The 25,594-nt window shown below is 41.9% G+C and overlaps 1 protein-coding gene across 2 annotated transcripts in view; it reads left to right on the plus strand.

Moving 5' to 3' along the window:
• LGR4 (leucine rich repeat containing G protein-coupled receptor 4) overlaps window positions 1-25,594 on the plus strand; it is an 81,306-nt gene that overhangs the window by 32,091 nt on the left and 23,621 nt on the right. For both annotated transcript variants that reach the window (XM_065683368.1, XM_065683369.1), the window contains exons 2-4: window positions 1,714-1,785; window positions 17,107-17,178; window positions 18,755-18,826. In XM_065683368.1, the coding sequence (XP_065539440.1) occupies window positions 1,714-1,785; window positions 17,107-17,178; window positions 18,755-18,826 (216 nt within the window). The remainder of the gene's footprint in view (window positions 1-1,713; window positions 1,786-17,106; window positions 17,179-18,754; window positions 18,827-25,594) is intronic.

Consider the following 25,594-nt stretch of genomic DNA (forward strand, 5'->3'; position numbering starts at 1 on the left):
CTGTTGTCAGTATAAATAAGGAAACTTTTTTTCATGAGCTGTGTTAGACATTATGGTCTGGCAGCTGGAGGAGTAATGTGGGCACTTCTTGCAAAAAGTGGTTTAATTAGCTGCTGCAACATTTTTGGTAGGTTATATGGTACTGACGTGGCATTGGGTTCGTCACAGTATGAAAGGAGACACAAATGCCTTAGACGTTTGTCCACAGAAGCAGCACCAACCCCTCCACATGCTCCTTGTTTCCCTTGGGGGCCTGACTTCGAATCTCCTAGGATCAGCACCGAGTACTGTCATGGCTGTGAGCCATGGAAGATATCCTGAATGTGAAACTTTTTATGTCTCATGGGCTGTGTTTTTGCTGCTACAAAATAGTTCTTCAGGGATTTGTGCCTTCCCAGCATAGCAGGAAGAGCCAAGTTGCCTTTTCTCTGCCTCATCAGAAGTGATAATTGCAGTTGAGGCAGATGTTTGAAAAGAGAGATGGCTATGGATGGGCTGAGAATATCTGCCCTAGCTGTAGGTACTTTATTCTGACATTAAGCGTTTTGGGTGGCAAGCAAAATCTGTTGTCCTGCATGCAGTCACCAACCTTTCAAGATCTTCCTAGAGTAGCCTCAGTGTTACTGGTTGACTGTCAGCGAGATGGAAGGGGTAATTTAGTTTTGTTTGTTTCTTTTTACCCAAAATCTGTGGGGAGGTGGCACATGGATGCTACAGAACAGCATGTGGAAGCAGGGAGGGCTGTATGTAGTCTCACTGACTTGCTTGTTAAACTGCATATTAAAAACAACCCAAAAAAGCAGTAACCAAGTGGAAAGTAAGAACTTGGGTTATGTCATGAATTGTTAGGCAGTTGTTAGTTTAATTATCAAACTGAATTGTTTTCGTGCTACTTTTACTCACATTGAGTAATAACTTGCTTTAGGATGGGATTATCTGTGATGGTTATGTAGGTGTGAACTGAGGTGATGGCACCAGATTTGCCACTTACTGCTCCTTTGGAAAGAAAAAAAAGTTGAACAGGTCCACATACCTATCATGTAAGCACTTGCTGCTGGCCTGTCTCTGCTCACGGACTGAGAATGAAATCTGCTTAAAACTATTACCTCGGGGACTTCTATAAGTTTTGTAGAAGGAAAATGACTGTGGTAGAGCTAGGACATGTTTCTGCTATTCTTGTCAGTTGTTCCAGAAGCCCTGTTTGCCAGAAGCTATTTATTAAGTCCCAATGCATATTTTTTTTTTTTTTAAGACACTGTGGGATGAAAATTTGCATGGTGGGTGGTCATAGTATTTTTTATTATTATTCTTTTCGTATGATGTGGTTGTAGAGTGGTCTTAATCATCTGTGTTTAAAATTGTGTGCATGTGTAAGTTGGTAAAAATCAGTACTGGGGATAAGAGTGCTGTAGAGCCTCTTCCATCCATGCATACCCTGTAGTTTCACGGGAATTTTTTGTTGCTTAGAGGTGTCAGAGAACTCTTTTATCAGCTTTCCATTATATAGGTCTTTGCTGCAGCTGGATTCTCAAATTACTGTGCTTTGAAAGTTCAGGATGCAAGTTACTAGAAAGAGATACTATTGTGTGGTGCTGGAATTTCTTTTTTTTTGTTGTCATGCAATCTGCCTAAGCTTTCTTTTTCTCCTCCTTTTGCTAGAGTGTAAAAATCCTTTCCTGCTTATTCATAAATCTGTCTGCTTTTCTTCTCCAGAGATATCAGCATGAATAACATCACAAGGCTACCGGAGGATGCATTCAAGAACTTTCCCTACTTGGAAGAGCTGTAAGTATTTCACACATGTTCAGGTTTTGCTACAACATCAGATGGCTGTGTGAAGTGGAAGGTGGGTGGGGAAATAGTGTTGAGTTGAGCTGCGAACAGGGAAAGCAGTTATGCTTTAAAAAAAAAATCCTGTACATGTTTGGAAACTGGAACAGTAAATGCTACGTACAAGGGGCTTTTTACGGTAATTATTTTAATCATGGCTAGAGTGATGACACATACTAATTACATTGTTATCCAAAGATAACACAAGAGGTGTGTAGTTACCATTGTTTCTGAAGGAGCTACAGTATAGTTGTTGCATAAGTTCCATAAAATGTATGTTGTTTCATTTACAGAGCAGCTTGCTCCCATTGCCCCCGTAGGCTGCAGGTGCACTGCTCATAAGCCCATCCTGACCTACATCAGAAATCCAGGTTCTGTGGAACAGGGCTTCTTGGTTTTAGTTTCCCTGGCAGAAATAATTCTCCACATCCCATCTTCATCTCACCTCACTCTTTTCTTGGGTTTTTTTGTTGTTTTTCTTTAGCTTTTTATTAAGTTTCACTAAAGCGATACTTGGATTTCTGAATCCTTGAGCTGTGCTAAGGCTCATGTGCCTGGTGTTCTGTTGAACCGAAGTCTTTGCTGAGGTGCCTTTGCCAAGTTGAAGCACCCTTTCGCAGCATAGCCCTGAATTAGACTGCGTTTCAGAGTCAGTGAACAGGGATAAGGCTTTGACTTCCAATTGCTGCTTTAGTAGGCACTTTGATACGTCAAAGGACTTCTATGTGCCTTAGTTTCCTTATCTGTGAGGAGAAGGTAATGGTTCAACCTTTGCCAGTAAGCACTGAGAAGTTCCAGTAAAAAGCAATAGATAGGACAAAACCACAGTGATTTGCTTTGCTTCTCCTGTGTTTTCAGTGTCAAAGTAGCATTTCCTGCATAGAAGAGCCTTTAAAATACAAAGTAAAGCTGTCTTCATTAGTGACTTTGGCTAGACTGGAACTATGAATGCTGTGTTGAGAGATTTTTTTTCAATAAATGCACATTAGGGAAAGAACAACTAATTTCCCCAAAGAGACAAACCTTTATCAAGTAGGGAAGCATTATTCCAACTTTACAGATGAAGAGACTGAAGCAAAGCATGGAAGACATTTATAGAGGGCAACAGGATAAATTAACCCCATTGCAAAATTGCAGGTAAAACCCAGAACCTTTTGGCTCTGGTTATCTGCTATAAGGAACTCAACCTCTGCACCGTACTGGAACAAAGGTACTGAGAAATTTGATATGAGATGAATCACTTGCTCCTGAAGAAAAGCTTGCATTCCTGAAAGGTGCTCTGCTTTTCTTCCTTGCACTCTAGCTGTGCTGGTTTGTCTAATAAGTTTTCTACCTCTCCTTACAATTTTGGTCTCTCTTATATCCTGATAATGTAGTAGCTACCATTACTTATACACTTAAATAACTCAATTTTCCCTGGTTCTTAAATGGTTTTGACTTTCACCAGGAAAATTGTGAAGCAATTGATCTTATTTGTGTCAGATGAATAGTGTGTGGTATCTTGTTTCATGCTTAACAGGTTTGGGTTTATTCCCTCTTATTTTTGGTATTGCTTAAGTTTGCAATGTAGTCAAGAATACTTTATGAAAGAAAATAGGTTTACCAGAGTTTCAGATGATGCGTGTGTACAAGTGACACAATTTCAGAAAGGCACTGTGGCAGGAGTAGTCAATTTAATTAAAAAGAAAAAAAAAAAACCAACAAAAAAAGGAAAGAAAAATTAGAAGCCTGAGAAGGCTTGTTTGGCCCAGCATATGTACTAGCCAACATTCCTTATGTGCTTTATAATACATGCTGCTGTATGCCTGTGTGTTTTGTTAAACTATGTGTAGTTCATTTTTTTTGAGATTCTTAACAGTCATATTTCACAGCTAAAGTTAGTTAAAAAAACACAAACAACTCTGTTTTCCCAGCTGGAGATGACTGTGGGAGACTTTTTTTTTTTCTTTTTCTTTTTTTTTCCCCCCCTATAAGTAATTAAGCAATAAAAACCTAACTGGTGGGTGTGCATGTTGTGTAACTTCCATAAACCCTGGGGTGTGTCAGGAGGTAAAGAAGGTAAAGAGAAAAGGCAGAGCCTTCAGCCATCATCTATTGTGCTAGTTGCCTAAGAGCCATTTGCAACAGCAACATCTCTCTCATTGTCCCCCTATATTCCAGCATTTCAATTTGCAAGAAAAAATAGGCTAGCATTAAGCTCAGAATTAAAGTGAACACCCAGAAGCTTTAAATTGTTCCTAGTATGCTTACTTGAAATGTTAAAGCAGTTTCTGGGGGAAACAAAACACAACCAAAACCAAACCAACCAACCAAAAAAAACCACCAAAACCCCACCAACAAAAAAAATCACCCCCCCACCAAACAAACCCCAACAACTTTACAGTAAAAATGATAGTTACCAAATGTTTAGACATACTAAGATCAATCATAATTCCTTAGTGCAATAAAAAAACCAGATACAGATTTCATTTTTATTTGAGTTACCTCCTACAGCTGCAGAGGTAGGAGATTCTCCAGAAAGATACAAAAGAAAAGCTCTCTCCAATTCAACAGCTATCACGCATGCAGAAAGACAGGAAAACGCATGTTAGAGCAGAGCCATCAGCAGACAGTATCCGTGAACAGTAATTTTCAGTTGAAAACCATTAACTGAGACTTGCAAGCTGTTGGTATTGTTTCGCAGCAGCACCTGCTTTGAATTTGAAGCAAAGAGTGCAAAGGCTCTGGCCATGCCTACCAGCACTGAATGAGGAAGTTTTCTTTCAAGACCATCCATGCACAAGTCAGCTCTGTTCCTTTGCTTCAGTTCATGTTCTTCCTTAGAGGGAGTATAATCAAGTAGATTCAAAGAAAAGTAGCTTCCCTCCTTAATAGAAATAACCAGCTCTAGACATGACATGGTTTTGCTTCATTCTGCTCATTCTTTTTTCTCTATGGGACAGAATACAGAAATTGTGTGGTCTTTATATCTGCTTACTGCAAACAGAAAAACCCAAACTGTTTTACTTCTCACTGTACAACCACAATTTTCCCTCTGTAAGATGATCTTCACACTCTTGCCCTGTCTCTTATTTATAGTTGAACAGATCCACATTCTGACTGCCAGGCACTAGCAAAGTTGTATTTCAGCACAGAAACCTTGGGTGTGAGTCTCCACGCCAAAGAAAAAGCAGTGTTGAAATCTGTGCTAGAAGTAACTTTTCCATCAAGAACTTTTCCCAAGAATTGCACATCTGAAGCAAATGAAAATCCCACAAACTAATAGGAATGCAGTAAGTACCCACATCACCATGGACTCTAGTAGCTTTTCATCCAGGAGACAATCCTAGACACCTTTCTCTTTTTACTGTACTTTAGCCGTTTTGTTTGTCAAGTGCTCAGGGAGATTAGCCCCTGGCAAAGGCAGTTAATTAATATTGCAAAATAGTATCACAGGATTTAATTGAATGTAAATGGGAGGCAATTAGATGTATTATGTAGGCAGCTGAGTCTTACACAGTGCCTGTACGAAGAGGATGGGATTAAAAAATGCAGTAAGAGCCATTTAAGATGGGGGTTGTAATTTCCTTAATGCAGTGAATTCTTTGGTAGTCTGGAGGATCATTTTCTGAATCCTAAAATGAACACCAGCACATAAAAGTGCAAGAAGAAGCATGCCAGACTCATACAAGCTGATTGCTCAGTGCAAAGGTGCTTTCTACATCACTGAAGGGGGAGTGACCTGGGTGCTTTGATGGATGCATCCTGTTCCATGCTGGGTTATTGGAGACACCAGCAAAAGTCTGGGAGACTGATTGCTAGGTGGAAGAAGACGTGATCTGGCACAAAGTGGACGTGTTTAGGGAAGTGACTCCCCTGAGAATGACCAAATTTGCAGGTGTTCTCTGAGTTTTTTAAGGTAGCATCCTACCTGAGCGTTACTCACAGGTACAAGAAAAGCTTCCAGCTTGTCCATGGGTAGAATGTGCCCTTTGGGTTATGTGCTCAACGTGCCCCTGTCCACAGCCTCATTGTGCCTGTCACTGCATAGCACACTTATCATATGTCTGTAGGATTCTTGCACTATTTATAAATGTTATAAAAATTCTCCATCTCTGTGTAACTGATACCCATCTGGAAGTAATTTTCAAATGATTGAAACGGCAATGGTCAGAGTCAGGGAGGAGCGGACCACCAAGGGCTTTGCCACAGCAGTTAATGAAGTGTATTCCACAGAAAATGCTAACATAAATACACTGAAGCCCTGAACTGCTGGATATGGAAACTAAAAATCCTTGAAGAACTTGGCCACCCTTTTCTAACCACACCTTGAACTATTTATGGAAAGCTAGAAGATGGAAATACAGTTAGATAATGCAGTGTTTTTAGAAAGCAGAAACCATTTGCCAGTGTGAATTTTGAACTGGAAGAGTTAGGCTGTGTTATGTTTTGAGACTCTTCTACACAGATGCAGTTCCTTCTAATAAATAAAATTATCTGAAGCAGTCTGAAGGTTATTAACTGCATGATTTCCATTCACCATATTAGCTAATGATCTGCTGGATTAATTAAAAAGGCACTGTCATAAAGGAGGTCAAATCAACAATTATTTTCATTCTTTGCCCAGTTTACCAGTTTGGCTTCAGAAACTTCAACCACTCTAATAAAGCAGAAAACCCCTTGACTTACTGACCTTCCAGCCTTGTTTCGATTTCCACTCTATAGTCTTTAAAGTGTTATTTGCCCTGCACTGATGGGTGAAGTTTAGATGATAAGGTTTTGGCTGCCTGGCTACTGGTCTGTGTGAGAGGCTGCAGAGGCAGAGGACAGCAAACTGTCCTGCAGTCTGTTTGTAGATTGCCTGTGACACAAGCACATGGTTGCATGAAGGAGAGTGCTGGTCACCTCCCAACCAGTCAGTCTAAAAGCAGGGCTCTGACCTTCTCCAGTAAGGGTTAGGGAGGACGCTGTGCTCTCTGACTGGTGTGGTTTTGAAGACTATATCATGCCCAGTAATACTGCGAGGAAAACAGTACCTCCTGAAAGCACAAGCACTGAAGCTGAAAGCACTGAAGAGACAGCAGTGCTCTCTTATCTTCCAGATGTGTGCTGATGTCAAGGTCTGTGTTTCTGGCTTTTATTCATATACAATATGAAACAGTCTTCATTTTGTGACACTTTATTGAGGTTTTTATTTAATGGCTGGTGAAAATGGTTAGGGAAATAAAATGATAAAAGGAAGATTTAGATCAATAAAGATTTCATCTTTTCTGAAAGACAGTGCTAGTCTGTTTTTTGAGAGATGAAAAAACAGCAAGCGAGAGACCGCATACATGCAACTAATTTTTCAGGGAAAGAAAGAGTGCAACTGAGTATTTGCTTGACTGTTTAATAAAATCTGTGCTGATTGTAGCACTAAGAGGCCTTGCTTAAACATCTCAACTCCCTCTTCCCCAGGCAGAGTCTCTGATCATGGCTTTTCATTGACAAAGTATGTTTTAAGAACATAAGGATTAATTAAAATGCATTCTGGCAGTGAAAATGAGGTGGTTTTGCCATAAGGTTGTAATCAGGAAGTATCTGCAAGGGAAACGTCTAGAGTTATTTTTCCTCTTGACTGCAACTGAAGATGACCACCTGGCTGAAATGTCACAGCTGCTTGCTTTTGTTGTATCTATTTCAGTGTGTAATTTAGATGGTCCCCTTCCTTCTAATTTCTGCATCAGCACCAAGTTGTATTATCCTTGGGGAGGGAGGGGGAGTGTCTGTCTTTTTTATTACTTTGGTTTTATGAATAAGACATGTTTTGAAGTAACGCCAAGGCCACCAAGGCTGAGCTGTTAGTTTGGGAGGCAGTGTCTTTCCTCACCTGGCTGTGGAGCATTTGGAGGAAGGATGGTTTTTGTCCATTAGTCCTAGGTCTTTTAAAATACTATTTTCAAGGTAGTGTGTCAATGTTGATGAGATGGTGCAGTTCCTCTCCCTTTATTAAACATGAGTAGTCCCAGGATTTGTAGTGTGAAGCTGGAGATGACGGGCTTGTTTTGAGTAGAAAAGATAGAGATGAATCTTCACAAGAAAAGCTCTCTTGATGCCTTGTGTTAGCTGGCATGTGGGAACTGAGGCTGTGGTTAAATATCCTCTTGTGCAACTAGCTGGTGTGATTTGAGATGTTACCACCCCCTACGTGTCCATTCAGCCCTGCTAGCAGAGACTGAGGAACGAGCCAAGAGCTCTCTACAGCTGCTTTGGTAGATGTCCTCTGTTGGTATTTCAAAAAGCCGGCTGACTTTGGGTTGGAAGCCGATGAGTGCTCTTCATCCATCTACCAGCTCTGAATATTTGAACAGCTGGAGGAGGTAATTTCCTCAGTTGCTGCAGCTTGAATTCCAAGGGGTAAAGTTCTAATGAAGAAAATGCAAGGTGTAGATTTCACGTGTGGTAGCAAGTAGCCTATGCTTCGACTCGACCAGCTAGCATGCATGAGAAACATGTGCTGCCTCGTGCGTGCCAGAGCTGTAGAAAGCACGTTGGCGTGTTGTAACTTGCATCTTCAGATTCTAGTCAAGACAAACCTTTAGGCAAAGACTCCCAAGTAGTCTCCCAACCACAGTCAGCTAAGATATTTTTAAACATCACTTACTTGGTCTACACTAGATGCTAATGATGTTTGAAAACATGCTGGCCAACCTGCATTTAATTAATGTTTTCTTATCTGTGTGAGTTCTAAATCAGTTTCGATCCTGCTGATAGAACAATGATATTTCTGTAGTTTAGAAAGGTCTTGCTGTGCTTAACAGTTGCATATTTTTCCTGTTTGTGAGGACAAATACTAGTAGGTTGAGTAAATTCTATTGTTTTTAAAAGATGAGGAAGTTTCTTTCCAGTTTCTGTTTCTACACGTTCATTGCAAAAGCTGGCATTGTTGTGTATGAGGATCTCAGGACTGGTTATTCTGCAGCAAGTACTTTTAGAGGGAAATTACACATTTTACTTATCTGTTGTCTTTGAGTTTCAGTGCTTAGCATTACTTTGACATGTGCATGCACACAGAAGCTGGCTTAGCTAAAAGGCCTGGAGGCTGAACTTTGAGGTGTTAAGCTTCCAGACCCATCTTACGAGCCTGAATTTATTATGCTGCCTGAGCTGCCAGGTTGGGGCTGTGTGAATGTATAAACCAGATAAGGAACTTCTGGTAGCCTCCCAAACTCTCAGGCTGGGTCTCTCCAGGTAGAGTCCCCCAAACAGTGCTTCTGCTGTGCATCTACCTCTTCCTTTTGGTCTCAGGAATTGGAGCGTGTGACAAAAGATGTGCGTGTGCCAGCGAGTAGGAAGCCAGTTCTAGGCTCAAGCCTCAACAAGAGTCACATGTAGCTCTGCAACAAGCTGAGAGGGTTAGACAGAAAAGCACTAAAAGCAAATCCTCTGTGTGGAGGTAAATGCATTATCGCTGTGCTCTGAGAAAATAGAGTGCATTTCTGTCATTATAGTGCTCTGGTATGACACTGTGCTACCATAAGAAGACATAGTGAAGAATAAAGTAATTCTTTTCCCTTCTTTCCTCTCCTCTTGGGTGGTTGTATTTTGGTATATTTTTTGTGAGTACTGAAATACTCTTGCCTAATTAGCATTGGCAGGTGTTATCCTGGCACAGAAGCAGTAAGCAGTACTCATAGAAAGTTCTTTTCCTGCTCTTCCTGTGTAAAACTCCAGATGATTCTGATAAAATATTTGCCTTTTTTTTTCAGCTGGGAGAAAGGTAACAGTTGACCTCAATCTGAAACAAGAAAAAAATCATATTGAAAAGTACTCCCATTCCTCCAAGGTCACTCGGTGTGAAGGTTTCTACAAATCCAGGGTCTCGTATTCACTCTGTATGTAGCTGAAGGGGTTAGAGAACTTGTAACAAAAGGTTAATTGCCAAATATATGTAGACTTAATCTACTTCAGCATTTTGCACTTGCTAACTACATGGTCATTCAAAAGATCTCGAGCCTGGAAAGCAATAAATATCAGGGCAAGAGACATGCTGTATGGACAGATCAAAGCAATGTTGAGGATTTACTATCTCAACAATCATTTTTTTACTCGTGTAACCATTAACATATTTCATACTCTGGGAAACCTTCTGAGCTTCCAAATATCACTGTTTTGGCTAAAAGCACAAACCTGTAGTTGATTCAGTTGTTGTATCCCAGTTGATCAAAACTGAGCTCAGTTACTTTCATTATCTGTGTCTCTGCTTCCAGACAAGGTATGTGAAATACATTTCTAGTTAGGAAGGAGCGTGTTGATCCTGAAAGAGCTCCTGTCAGTTCTCTCTCTGTGCTGGCCCATGATGAAGTTGGTATGAAATCCACAGATCCCTCTTGGAGTGTCAGAGTCCTCCAGACCGCAGCTGTCAACTACAAATTCCCCTCTGGTTTCTCAGCAGCTAGCCCACTGCTATGGAAATCATTCCCATAGCACACCTGAGTGCCCCCGATCCCTTAGCATCCACGGCAAAAAAGGAGAAGTTTAACATTAGATGTGGCTTTTTGAGGCAACAGGAAGAAGAAATAAAATCCAGCAAACCACCTACTTCACCATACTCTGCCACTGGAGTGTTTTAAGTTTGGTCATCATGGTGAGGAACAGGGACATGTTCTCAAGTAAACACAACGGTGTTTGTAACAATGGCTATTCAGGCAGTGAGAAATTAGAGGGACCTAGAAATCCAGAGCGGTAGAACCTGGATCAGCACATGCAGACTCACTCAGGTGCCTTGAGATAACTATCAAGAGAAAGGTCTACTCGGCCTATGGTAGGGCAAAGGAAAGGTTATCATGACACAGTGCAAGAACCACAAAGGCAGTTGGAGAGGAGAAGGTGCATTTTATAAAATGTATTCTGATTTGGTGGCCATAGGAATCAAAGTTGCTCACTGCAACTTGTCATGCTGTAGACTTGTTGCCAGTTTTCTGAACAACACAGTACTGGTTATATTTAAGACAAGGGTATCTTAGCAGATTTGTGAAAACTTCCCCCCCCCCCCCCCCCCCCGGAAAATAGTAACTGAAACTATAGAAGCAGGTTGCTTTAAGAGCTTATGTTGTATAATAATTGGTTTAGGTTATTATATATTTCCTTCAGTGCATATATGTTGTAGCCTGTGGGCTCTGCTTCAAGGAGGTCTTATCCAAACACAGATACTTCCTGCAAATTGAATGATAGAGCATATTTTGCATGGATGGGAATGCTTGCTTTCTTCAAAATCCATCATAACTTACTTTCCTGTTAAGTAAAAAAAAAAATAAAAATACAATAACAAATACTCTTTGATAGTCCATGAAAAGCAGTATCATAGAGCCATATTTTGTCCTGCAGTGGGTGCTGGTGACTTTTGCTGACAATGTAACGGAAGAACTTTTGGTCAGGTTTGAGGTTTCTTTTACTCAGTTGGTTTAGTTTGCTTGTACATGTTGAAGTTTTAGACCAGGAACACATTTTGAACTTCAAGGTAACAGCTTGTTTTCAATGTAACTTTGAGAAAGCTGTAAATGCTTTGGGGAGGGAAGGCTGAGGATAAGAAGTGCCTGCTCAGCTAAATGGAGTTGGTGCAGTTTCAGTGCTAGTAGTAGCTACAGGCTTTGTTTCTCAGTCCTGATGTGTCTTGGCTTACATACTCATGACTTTAGGGGTTGAGGTTGTATAATACTGAAACTACAATAAGAAAAGGAGAAGGGGACAAATGCATTTTCCATTAGCAGCAGCAGAATAAAGCATCCACTGAGTTATGTGAAATCAGCGTGGAAGAGTTGGGAGTAATCTGTAGGTTATTGATTGGCTTCACAGCAGTGCAGCAGGCTGCAGCTGACAGAAGTCCCGAAGGGGTTGTTTGCTAATCACAGATAAGCAAAGTAGTGGTAGGTAGGGCTTTCATTTACCAGCCCGTCCCCTTCTGCAGCTGCCCAGCTTGGGTGGGAGCTGGCTGCACAACAGGCCTTGGGCCCACAGAGAGCCCCTGGTAGTTTCCTGCAAGTGGCTATACCTCTTGTGTGAAACTTCAAGCCTTGATGAACAAAATGTAGTGTATAACTATGTGTCATCTGTTAAGAAAACTGAATTCTGTTCTGAAGCAGCTGCTTTTCTGGAATAGGTTTAATCTGAAGCTCTTTTCTTAGGTTTGAGAAAATTTAATCCATCATATCAAAAGGTGTGTCTATGAGGTGTTTTCAAAGGCTACTCCTGATGACATTGATGTTGGGGACAGGCATGTGAGGATGGCAGAATAGTTTGATGTAAGAGAGCAAGGAAGTAAAGAAATTGCAAAAGTGCAAGTGGGGAAGCAGTGGAATGTTTTCCAATGGGATGAAAATAGGTAGGTTGAAGAGCTAAAAGTTGAGTGGACAGAGGGGCAGTGATGGATGGTTTATAAGGGCTATAGAAGGTTCAGCCTTGACTAGATCTTGAAGTAAGAGTCTTGAGTCTTACCAGAAAGCAGCTAATGGAGAAATAAAAGTAATAAATCAGGTGATTTGTATCACATAGGGATTGCAGTCTTTGTCACTGTTGGAATTTTCAGTGAGGCAGTAAGATTACAGGTGATGAATGGAAAAAGTAGGCAATGTATTGTGATCAGAGACAGGATGGACAGATAAGGTTAGGAGGATCCCAGAATACCACAAAGAGGAAGAAAGGAACCCATAGTAAAACACGTTACTTGCACGAGATCTTCAGAAGGACAGAAGAATACCTAATTCTTTGCTCAAGTAACCTGAGGTTCACCACCATCTGGGGTGCAAGACAAGCAGAGAGGTTTCCAAGAAGGTTGTATTGCATCCTGTCAAAATGAAGAGTGATGGTTTTAATTGTTACAGACAAAAATGTATACCTGGGACATCCTGCCTGATTTTGGAGTGACACCAGTGGTTAATTTGGCTTGGTTAGCATGCAGCCAGGTTGCCAGATTCATAATTGCAGAAGTTTTAATTTCCCAAAAGACAGAAAGCAATCTGCTGCTTTCAGATGAGTTCCATTGCAAGGAGCTGTGCTTGCTGTGTACTCTGGGACCGAGATACCATGGAATATTATTCCCCAGCCAGATTGTATCTGCATTTCTGTAATAGCACCAAAGTGTCTTCTGCATCTGGAGATCATTTATTGTGTCACTGAAACTAATGATTAGAGGGTACCTTTATGTGATGGGATAGAAGAAGTATTTTGTCCTCATGTTCTACTCTTATTATCCTGCTGTGCTCAAATTGCTTCTAATTGAATTTATCCAAATTTACAGAGATTGTGTTCCATTGAAACACTAAATTTTTATTTTTCAAAGCAAAAATAGAGGACTACAGTGTTCAATACTAAGCAATTACAAGGAGATTGCCAGCTTGGAAGAAAGATACCTAATGTGGTCACACATTACAACTGTGATTCCACTGCAGAAACCTTCAAGTTGTAACTCACATGAACTAATGCAGGATACCCGCATCCTGGTCAGAGTTTCCAAACAAAGGGAGATATAACTGAGTTATCAGGGAAACTCTTGGTCAGTGTGGTACACACATGCTCCATGGCAGATGATGCCTGCTGCTGTTTCTGTGTGCCTTGAGAATGAAGAAACAGCAAATTAAGATTTTGTGGCCTACAGCATAACAGGGCACTTTACAGTAGTTTATTAAAGTAAGACTTTACTGTTTCAATGACTGAATCTGTTGGATGGTCTCCTGGCGTTTGGAGAAAGATCTCTTAACTAATGGTGATGCACCTTGACTCAGTAACAATAGATGGGCTTTCAGACAAGGTCTCTGAAGGGAAGGATGGGTAGTGTGAATGTAGGGCTGCTTTCAGGTGCCACTTTGTAGCAGTGTGAAGTTGTCTCCCAATGAAGAAGAGGTTCTCAGGGTTGATCCCAAGCAGTTGAAAGTGAGTCTTGCTGCAAGGAGATGAAGTTTGCTTCCTTTCTGTTGTGCTGGAGTTGGGCCTTGGTAAAGCTGTGATTTTCCTTAGCAAATTTACCATGTGTGTGAGAGAAAGAATCACAGAATGGTTTGGGTTAGAAGAGACCTTAAGAGCGTCCAGTTCTAATGCCTTGCCGTGGGTATGGACACCTTTCACTAGGCCAGGTTGCTCCAGGCCCCATCCAACCTGTCCCTGAACACTTCCAGCATGGGGCATTCACCACTTCTTTGGGCAGTCTGTTCCAGTGCCTCACCACTCTTGCAGTAAATAGTTTCTTTCTTATATCTAACCTAAATCTCCCGTTTAAGTTTGGAAGTGCTTTTTAAAATATTTGATTATTTAAGCATTCAGCCTGAACATGGTAAATGTTCAGATTGAAAATCTGAATGTGACTATTCTTGAGATATGCTGAAAGGAGGTAACATGGAAAACCTGGCTGGGTGATTTCAGTAGTGTCTTAATTTATATGCTGTACATGTGCTATATTATACTCCATTAATTTTTCATCTCTCTTTAAAATGAACCTGGTTGTGTAAAGAGAAATCATTCCATCCTCTCTCAGCTGCTGCATGCCGCAGCAGAGGGAAGATACGTTGGTCTTTGCCTGCTGGAGAACTGCAGTTGAAATCTGATGAGCAGCCGTGCTCCCCAAGGCTAGGACGTGAATGATAAATGTGTATTTGGTAAACTGATTAGTAAAGCCTTTGCACACTTGGCTAGTTGTTTCCTGCTTCCTGGAAGGTTGCCAGGTGGAGGAGAAATGGAAATGCAATGGATTGCAAGAGGGGTTTTTTTCTGTTGGTTGATTGCAAGAAAGCTGAATAAACAGGAGCTGCCTTGAGGTAGGTGAAGTCTTGCTATTTGAAGTCACACAAGCCTTGCTCTGGCTCAGCTGTATTTTGTTTCTAGTGCTCTGTAGGTTGTGTCAGTGACACTCAGTGAGGGTGGGGGAGGCTATTCAACTGGATCTAGTTCAGCTTTTTTCAAACAAATCATAACCCCCAGCCTCTTCTGGTGGTGGGGAAGTTACAGCAGATGCCTGATGATCGACACACCATCCCAATTAACAGGGAACCTCAGCAGAGCTGTAGCCAGAGCTGGCTAACACCCATTTGTACCAGGGCTGCTGCTTCTCGAATGGTGTGATAGGTAGAATCAACATCAACTAGAGTGTCAAAATAACTTGATGCAATAACGTCAGCTAAATTTTGCTTGATTTAAGGATTTCTATTTTGATGTTTTGAACACTTTTAAAAATAAACGTGTTTTCTAGATCACTGGTTTTCTGGTATAGAGACCCAGCATGTTTCATCAATATTTCTGCTTACAGTGAACTTCTTAAGAAACTGATAAAAGAAAGCCATGAAATACTGCAAACGTCCTTCCATGTTTATCCATCCCCCCCCCCCCCAACCCCCCCCCCCCGAAAAAATTAATACAGTTGATTTAGGCACCTACTGACAATAAAGTGAATTTAGGGGGGTGTTTAGTTGCCATCTGGAATTTTTTGTTCATGTTAAAAATGCCAAGTATTTGAAAAATGATGCCACAGCTCTGAAATCCCAAGGTTGTTTGCAGACAGGAGATTTCAAGAGTAAGTTACATTGATTCTTTTAATTTCACTTGTGATTTCCCTTTGGTTACACACAAGCCACACAGACAAGCCTTTCTCAGCAGTCCGGAGAGCTCAGCTTCTTCAGGCAGAAGAAGCTGAGATTTAAGCATGCTTGTAAGGATGTCAGAACCATAGCTATGGCAGTTGGGGTGTGCATGAAAATAGAAGGACTAAACAAATACCAAGGTCTGCTTTAACAAATGATAGTAACTCAGTTTTCTAAAATCAGGTAGTATCTGCTGCTGTAGGCACCTTCCTGTTCACGAGAAGCCATCCTCTTCTCTCTTGGTTTGTCAGTGAAACCATCTATCTTTGCCAAATGCATTTGATAAACATAACTAGCATCCTCTCTATCAGGCAGCATTTTATGAAGTCATCAGTTCTGTTGAGAGCAGATTTATGTGGGCACAAAATAATTTGGGTAATCTCTTTTATGTAGTTAGAAACAGAGCCTAAAATAAGAACGTAATAATGTTGTCATGTTCTGGCAAGCTGATGCTTTGGATGACGGTCTTGTTATTTCCTTCGTTTGCCTCTTTCAAACAATACTTTCCCCTTACTGTGGCTGGTTTGCTTCAGACTACTCTGAAACAGCAGAGGTGGGTTTTGATATTCTGTTGCCTTTGTTAAAGCACACTGACTGTTTAATTATTAACACATAGTGCATTGTAGATAGTATTTCCACTGGGTGATTTCATTGTACAACCTTCTCCATAACATCGCTTTTCCTTAGCTTGGATGTGAAATCAAGTCTGAAAGCAGATACTTTGGCTGCAGTGATGGCATCTTTGGCAGCTACAGATTACCAGGTGTTCTGCATCACTGTCTTTTATCCTTAATAAAATACCTCGTGTCACAACTATTAGCAACTCAACGAAGGCTGGACCACACAGGGTCTGCTGGTCAGGACATGGGGGAAGGGGGAGCAAGCTCTTTGAAAGCAGCTGTTTTGGCTTCTGTCTCTGCTTTCCTGCTTTGTCTTCTGCAGAATCTCCTATATTTATTGCTTTTAATATCATGGTGATTTTCACAATTTACGTTAGTGTCTGAAGTCCCAAGTATGAAACCAGCAACATCTTGAGAAGAGAGTACAGCTGAGGATCTTGTTCCCTCTCTACCTCCCCCAGAAGAGTTTTCTGTCCTAAAATGTCTGTCCAAACAGCTGACCCAAAAGATGAAATATTACCAAGATTATGTCTTGGTAATGTCAGCAGGCATCCTGTCAGTTGTCAGCACTGTGAACATACTGCCTGCTTACAAATATCATCTTCACATTTGGGATTCTCACAGAAACTTTTCCCTGTTTCATGCTGGGATCTAGCTATTTTTACTTAACTGCATTAACTTCCTTTAGAAACTGCTGTATAAATTAAAACCACATAGGTAGCAGAGCATGTCTTTCAGCAGATCCATGCTGAAAGCCGGGGGATTGTGTTAATAGTTGGTAAATGCACTTTTCAAACCCAGTGTCATAAGAAGATTGTTTTATCATTCTGGGCTGTGCTTTTTCTAGCATGTTTGCAAAATATATCCATGAGGCTGAGTTATGTGTTCTTGTAGTTAAAAATGTGCAATGACTGAAGTAACTGTTGCCAACTTGGAAGGTCATGAATATGGCATAATTGAACACAGAATGCATAACTGCTTGCAAGATTTGACATATCTGTGATTTTTCCTTTCTAGATGGTTTAAAAGTGCTTTATTATATGACTGAAATTATTATTGCAATTTTTTTCTAGGCGACTGGCTGGCAATGACCTTTCTTTTATCCATCCAAAGGCCTTGTCTGGGTTGAAAGAACTCAAAGTTCTGTAAGTAATGGTGTTTTAAAGCTTGATAGCTAGCTGTATGCTTTCTTAGTGCACAGCCAGCCTGTTTACTGGTAGGCTGGAGGAAATCTTTGCTCTCCCTGTCCCATTTTAGCTCTTCAGCTTTATTTGTTCTATTACAAAGCCTGCTATAACTGGTGATGATAAACACTGGTGATGATGAACAGTGGTGAGCCTGACTAAAGCGTAATTACTGTGTTTAGTTAGAACACTTACTTGCTTCTGAAGTATATCTTGTAGAAGAATCCTAAGAATGAAAAATCCTAAAAAGGCCACATAAAGATTTTTGTTTTCTTCCACCCCTTCAGCTTACTCCATCAGGTGCCCCGACATTATCAGGTAGTACTAGTACTTACAGTGATTTAAAACTCTGGAAATAATTTCTAGAGTTTGGTGCTTTGGGTGAAAATGAATTACTATTAGAAAAAAAGTTCTAATTGAAACAGAAAACCCCAAACAGCTGTATGCCCTGTTTCCCATATCTTGTTTTGCTTTCTGAGACAAGAATATTCATTTCAACTGTTTTCCCATAGCTAAGGATAAAAAGAGCTTTCTGTTGCTTGTTCTAAAAACCTGTATGTAGCAGTTGTAGCATTTATGCTAATGTAAATATTTCCAATGGGTAGTAGGGTAATGGACAGTTTATTCAGCAGATATTAAAAAAAATCAATAGTGGAAAAGGACCCTGAAGTTGTAAAGGAAGAACTATAAACAGACAGTGTAAGCAGGGTACAGATTAGGAAGCTGCCCATCTGCAAAACTACCAAATGTGATGTTTTGTGAGTTAAATGCAGAGCATCAAAGCTGTTGAAGGCGTCTTCATCAGGGTACTCAGTCCTGAAGGTGCCTGAGGTTCTAGCAGTTCTTGAAACTGTGGCTATTAAGTAACAGTTAACTTGTCCACTTGTGTTCTTACACCAGTATGCACCAAAATCTAGGAAGATTTTATAATGCGTGAGATCTGTTATTTAAATTCTCTTTATGAAAGAACTCATCATGTAATAATATGTTGTCCCATAAGAGAATTTCTTATAAAACCCCAGTATAACTTAATTCAGTTTGGCTCTGATTTCATTCTTTGTCTTTTTCATGTTGTGCCCAGGGGTGCTTTGTTGTGAACTCACTTTGTAAATTAGGTTGTTAACACATTGTGTATTGATGCGGCTTTAAGAAAAAATTAGAGGTTTGTGTATTTCGTAGCATGTATAGGATGATTTCACAAGAAAACAGTAAGATATCATGCATTGTAGCAAATTTGTAACAGCGTTAAGTTGTCCAGCCTCCCCAGTGAACTCCCAGGGCAATTTCTGACTTACATGTCAGAGGCTTGTTGTCTGCAAATTCATGCAGTTAATGAATGGGTTGTAAATAAAACTGAAATAGGCCATTTTGTTGTTTCATCCTTGCCTTTGGGTATCTGGGCTTGATAATTTTACATGTTTTTATGTATGCTAGAAATTTGTGAAACCATAACAGGACCATGGGCTCTTCTGCCACCTTTACTGTTGATAAAGATTATTGTCAAATTGCACTTTACTAACACAGTGGATTTTTACAGAACCCTGCAGAACAATCAGCTGAAGACTGTACCTAATGAGGCCATCAGAGGGTTGAGCGGTTTACAGTCCCTGTGAGTTTTTGTACTTTGCTTTTTGTTCTTGTTCTGTTCTCCAAGTTCCCCTTTCAGTTGCTTTGTGTACGTTTTCTTCATTCTAGCAAGTTTTGAAGTATAATTATGCATGTGCAGTAATGCACCTGGGCTTTCAGATATTTGCAGTTTCAACTGGAGCAAAGTTTCCCAAGCTAAGTTTATAAGGAATTTTATTTGTCATCTTTGGTGGGGTCACCCAAATCCAAACTCTTTCAAACCTCAAACACAGGTTCAAGATTGCTGTATAAATGCAGTGGTGGTGGTGTTAAACATTTATCATCCTTCTTGCATGTCCTAAGGTGTTTGAGCAATTTTAAAGTGTTGTGCAAAAAAAAAAAAAAATGAATCATGCCCAAGTCTTTTGTATCCAGAGGAGGAAAAGGGGTTTCTGGGAAGCAGTATTGCTTGAGACATACATAGTATTGGTTTTACTGGAAGGTGTTGAAATCACACAGACAGTTATGAATACCTCAGCCATTATTGCTAGTTGCTCACAAGGTATTTCATACATACTTGTACTATCTCATGGCTTATTATGTTTTATAAAGCATCTTAATCAGACCTTAATAGTTAGTTATAGCTCTCTAGGTGGTAGATGCTTATCACTGTGATGAGGAGGCGGATGGGGGAAGGGCTTCAAGATTTTCCCTCCTGTCTGCTTACATATGGAGAGAGGGGGCAGATTATCTCTTCCCTTTGTGCCAAAATTCAGGTTTCTGGCCTAAGATCTTGTTTCTTTCTGTGTTGCATCAGATTATGGAACAGTTTGGTGGAGGAAAAAACCCAATTAGTTTTGCAAACTGGCTTTGCAAACTATTGTGCAACTTTTGCAAAGGTGCTTTCTGCATTCCCTCAACTTGGATCTTGGCCACTACCCTCCTCCTAGTTGCGTGGGTATTCCTGCCTTTTTCACCTGAAGAAAGCACAGTAAGCAGCACAGGGCAGAAGAATAAGATGGGCTGCAGATTATCCCACAGAGCCACAGAGCTGCTTCTGCTGCGCTGCTTACCACAAGTATCTCTTGTCCACCACTGTGAGCATGGGAAGCACACAACTCATAGCAGGAGGGAGCAATGAGTTTTGATGCCATGAGCTGGCAGGAGCTTTTCCAGGCTTTTGAATCCAAGAGTAGGACAGATGCACGTTTCAGTTTGCAGCCATTTTGTGAATCTAATGTCCACGTTTCCCTCTTGTCTTGGGATGTGTGCGTAGAAGACAGAATACCTTGGTCTGAGTGCCACTGTCACTTTGTGCAAATACATCCTTCATATTGTATGATGTGAATAACCCTTTAGTAATTATTTAAAACAAAACACCTTTCTGGCTTCCAGCATTTCACTAATGCAAAAAACAGAAACTGCTTTAGTAAATACCCGTTGTTGTCTACAAATCATCTTTTCATTTTCAGTGAATGTGCTTTTTTTCCTCTACTTGTTTGCAGTATGTTTGTTTTTGAATTAAAGTTCAGTATATCAAATCTGCAGTTACTGGTTTGATGATAACTTTATGTGCAAAAGGGAAGGGACAAAATTTCTTAATTCCACTGCTGTGCCTCACACTTTGGGTTGCCCGCGTCTCTGTTCCTGAGAAGGACATCTGTCTGCATTGAAGATCACATTGTTTTTGAGGATTGGCAGCAATTTGAAAACAAGTTGGGTTTTGAGACAAGTGTAGTAAGAAATGTAGCGCATTTTTCCTGGGCAGTTTGTTTCCTTCACCAGAATGCAGATCTGTCATTTTAACAAATTTCAGGGAAACTTTCAGTTTATTGCATCACTTGCAGGATTACAGGGTAATTATGCATATTCCCTACTGATGTAGGGAGCACCTTCTGTCAAAGAAATGTAGGGCTAGTTTCCTGAGGTGTGTGTGTGAGCATGGAAACGTGAGTGTCAGCATACTGCTTTATTGCTTTCTTTAATAAGGGGGGGAGGGGGGGGCAGGGAAGGAAAAAAATTATTTATTTCTCGCCCAAAGGAATTTGTGGCAAAAATGTGTTTAAAGCTCCTGAGCTGCTGCGACTTTCTTCTAAAACAAATAACTCTTTGCAGAATAGATGTAAAAAACCTGCTTCTACCTTTTAAATATATAATCTCCATCCCAAACCTGCAAGTTTAAACATCTCTTAACTGACTCTTCTTGGCAGTTTCACAGTTTGCTCTGAAGTAGGCTTTAGGGGGATTTTTTTTCTTGGTGGAGACACCAATTACTTGTTCATAAAACTTTATAATGTATTGATAATCATTTGGTTTGCAACTCCTGTATCCACTACCCAGTTTCTCTGTTAATGTGCTCCAGTCCTAGCTGCGTAGGAAGATGGTTGCCACACTGTATGTATTAACAAGCCCGGTAAACATACCTGGGTGGAAATAAAGATGATGGTTACAGGAGCTTCATGATCTCTAATGTTTATATTATAGCGGGCCAGTAGCCAGCCTGGTTCAGAATACTAAGCAACAGCTCTTTACTTTGTTTACATTGGATATTTTCCCAGCTCTGGCCTCTGAAAGAGGTTTAGAATAGAGCCTTTATTTATGGAGGTGAGATTTAGCAAAATGAAAGAGTTTTACTGAGTGGGAACTTGCTGTCTAGCACCCCAGAAAAGTCTATCTGGCAGGATGTGTGAGGCTTCCAGCATAAGGGGGATGTGGACCTGCTTAAGTGAGTCCTGAGGAGGCCACGAAGATGCTCTTAGGGCTGGAACAGCTCTGCTCTGGAGACAGGCTGAGAGAGCTGGGTTTGTTCAGCCTGGAGAAGAGAAGGCTCCAGGAAGACCTTAGAGTAGTTTCCAGTGACTAAAGGGGCTACAAGAAACCTGGAGAGAGGGGCTTTTGACAAGGGCCTGTAGGGACAGGACAAGGGGGAATGGCTTTAACCTGACAGAGGGGAGACTGAGATGAGACATTGTGAAGAAGTTCCTCCCTGTGAGGGTGGTGAGGCCCTGGCACAGGTTGCCCAGAGAAGCTGTGGCTGCCCCATCCCTGGCAGCGTTCAAGGCCAGGTTGTATGGGGTTTGGAGCAACCTGCTCTAGTGGAAGGTGTCCCTGACCATGGCAGGGGGTTGAAACTGGATGAGCTTTAAGGTCCTTTCCAACCTAAACCATTCTTTGAGTCTATGATAAGCAAAGAATTGTAGATGCTTTGAGTGTTCCATTTAAACTCCAGAAATGTAATTGCCACAAATTCTAGTGGGCATTTGCCATCAAATCCAGGAGTCGCTTTTTGAAAGCTTGTCAGTAGCAGCTCACGTATTGGAGATGATTTATTATCATTGTAGGTCAGGAATCACGGAGTTACTGTCCCTGCACAGGTGCACACATGCCTACATGCAGGGAATATTGGAGTGTTCTGCAGCACTACTTCAAAGCACTACAGTTACGCTGTTATGCCAGATTCCCGAATTGCAGGTACTGGGATCATGCCAGTGTGGCACTCTAATGTGATAGCTCCTGCCTTTCTCTGCATGTGGGTGTTCACCTGAGCTGCAGGGTAAGTGGCTTCATGCATGTGGTCAGCAGACATTGTCTGCGGTACCTGGTAGCACTTGTGGCTCCCTAGCCTGGTCTTGCTCACAGCCTCCGCTGCAGGATTAGAACCAGTTTTGCAGTCTGTCTTCCCATATCAGAAGGCTGGAGCAGGCCTGCAGCAGGATAAAGCCTGAGGCATGAACGTGTCCACATGGAGGCATGAATCCACAACTGGGATGTGATTATATTTTCTGGGAGAGGAAATCAGCCTGGCCCAGCAGAAAAGGCTGCGGTCTTAAGTGTGGGACCGAAAGAAACAAGATCAGGATCTTGCTTTGCACGGTAAAGATGCAGGGTAAAAAGGTGGGGACAGAGGATGGAAGGCATTTCAGTCAGATAGAGTTATTTCAGTCAGACAGGACACATTTAAAGTATGTGCTGTAGCACATACTTGCTACAGCGTTGCATTTCTAGGTGTTCCTTGTTTTAGGAAGGATTCCCTATTTAGAGATTTTAAATCCCTACAGATTTAAGAGTGTTTTATGGTTTATGCTGATAATTTTGTGATTCTGGAGTATAGAGTTTTGAAGGATAGGGGTGTCTGCAGGGTTGGCAGTGACGAAATTATTACGAGGAACGTAAGGGCGATGAAGAGAGACTACAGGGCCCTGGGACGGCTGGTTAAAGGGTCTGGAGCGCAAGTGGTGTTTGCCTCCATACCTGTTGCAAGCGAGGGTGAAGGGATATATAAGAAGACTCTGCAGGTTAATGTATGGCTACGTGACTGGTGCCAAAGGCAGGGGTTTGGGTTTTTCAGTCACGGGCTGCTGTATGGGACACCTGGTTTGCTGGTGACAGGCGGGATACACCAGTCCCAGAGAAAAAAAAGGGTTTTGGGGCAGGAGTTAGCAGGGCTTATTGACAGGGCTTTAAACTAGTTATGAAGGGGGGAGGGGATTTAACTGGGCCTGTTGGGGACAAGCCCAAGAGGAACATGCTAGGGATTGAAGGATGGCGGGCTAAGGAGGACTATCAATCTCTTGTTTCACTTGTGGGAAAGGATAGCTTTTTAGACCCTGTCCCGCAGGGGAAAAAGGGTACTAGGACTGGCTCCCTGAAATGCCTGTACACCAATGCACGCAGCATGGGGAATAAACAGGAGGAGTTAGAAGTCTGTGTGCGGGCTAAAGGTTATGATCTAGTGGCGATTACAGAGACATGGTGGGACAGTTCACATGACTGGAATGTGGTCATGGATGGCTATGTCCTTTTTAGGAAAGATAGGTCAGCAAAGCGAGGTGGTGGAGTTGCTCTTTACGTGAGAGAGCAACTAGAATGTATTGAGTTCTGTCCGGGGTCGGATGAGGAGCAAGTGGAATGTCTGTGGGTACGAATCAAGGGGCTGACTGGCACGGGTGATACAGTTGTGGGGGTCTATTACAGACCTCCTGATCAGGACGAAGGAGTTGATGAGGCTTTCTACAGGCAACTGGAAGTAGCCTCGCGACTACATGCCTTAGTCGTCGTGGGGGACTTTAACTACCCCGATATTTGCTGGAAGACTCACACAGCCAGTCATTCACAGTCTAGGAGGTTCCTCGAGTGCATTGATGATAATTTCTTAATGCAAATGGTGGACGTACCAACTAGGGGAGCAGCGCTGCTAGATTTAGTACTCGCCAACAAGGAGGGTTTGGTCGAAGTGGTGACGGTCAATGGCAGCCTTGGCTGCAGTGACCATGAGATGGTGGAGTTTAGGATCCTGTGTGGGAGGAATAGAATACCTAGCAAAGCCACAGTTCTGGATTTCCGAAGGGCCAACTTTGGCCTCTTCAGTCAACTGCTAAGGGAAGTCTCATGGGAAAGTGTACTAGGCGGTAAAGGGGCTCAAGATAGTTGGTTAGCATTCAAGGACCGCTTCTTCCAAGCTCAGGATCGGAGCGTCCCAATGAGTAGGAAGTCAAGTAAGGGATCTAGGAGACCGGCGTGGTTAAACAAGGAGCTGCTGGGCAAACTCAAGTGGAAAAGGAGAATCTATGGATTATGGAAGGAGGGGCTGGCCGCTTGGGAGGAATATAGGACAGTTGTTAGAGGATGTAGGGAGGCAATTAGGACAGCTAAGGCCTCCTTGGAACTCAATCTTGCTAGTCGGGTTAAAGACAATAGAAAGGGCTTCTTCAAATACATAGCAAATAAAACTAAAACAAGAGGCAATATAGGCCCACTGCTGAACGAAGTGGGTACCCTGGAGACAGAGGATATAAAGAAGGCAGAGGTGCTGAATGCCTTCTTTGCCTCTGTCTTTACTCCTGCAGACTCTCCCCGAGGGCCCCGGATTTCTATAGCCCCAGAAGGAGTCAGGACAAAGGAGGAGTTTGCTTTGGTAGATGAGGATTGGGTTAGGGATCAGCTATGCAAACTGGACATCTGTAAATCGATGGGTCCGGATGGAATGCACCCATGGGTGCTGAGGGAGCTGGCGGAGGTCATTGCTAGGCCACTTTCCATCATCTTTGGTAAGTCGTGGGAAATGGGCGAGGTGCCTGAGGATTGGCGGATGGCAAAGGTCACACCAATCTATAAGAAGGGCAAGAAGGAGGACCCGGGTAATTATAGACCGGTCAGCCTTACCTCCATCCCTGGAAAGATGATGGAACAACTTATTCTTGACTCCATCACTAGGCATATCAAGGATGAGGGGGTCATTAAGAACAGCCAACATGGTTTTATGAGGGGGAAGTCATGTATGACCAACCTTATAGCCTTCTATGAGGAAGTGACTAGGTGGAGGGATGATGGTAGAGCGGTAGATGTAGTTTTTCTTGATTTCAGTAAGGCATTTGATACTGTCTCCCACAGCATCCTCATAGATAAGCTAAGGAAGTGTGGGCTTGATGATCAAGTAGTGAGGTGGATCGAGAACTGGTTGAAAGGAAGAAGGCAGAGAGTTGTGGTCAATGGCGCAGAATCTAGCTGGAGGTCTGTGACTAGTGGAGTTCCTCAGGGGTCGGTGCTGGGACCGGTGCTGTTTAATATTTTCATCAATGACCTGGATGAGGGAACTGAGTGCACCCTCAGCAAGTTTGCTGATGACACAAAACTGGGAGGAGTGGCTGACACACCAGAGGACTGTGCTGCCATTCAGCGAGACCTGGACAGGCTGGAGAGTTGGGCGGGGAGAAACTTGATGAAATTTAACAAGGGCAAGTGTAGAGTCTTGCATCTGGGGAAGAACAACCCCATGTACCAGTACAGGTTGGGGGTTGACCTGCTGGAAAGT

This window comes from Lathamus discolor, chromosome 6, assembly GCF_037157495.1.
Source record: "Lathamus discolor isolate bLatDis1 chromosome 6, bLatDis1.hap1, whole genome shotgun sequence".
In the NCBI taxonomy this organism is placed as follows: Eukaryota; Metazoa; Chordata; class Aves; order Psittaciformes; family Psittacidae; genus Lathamus; species Lathamus discolor.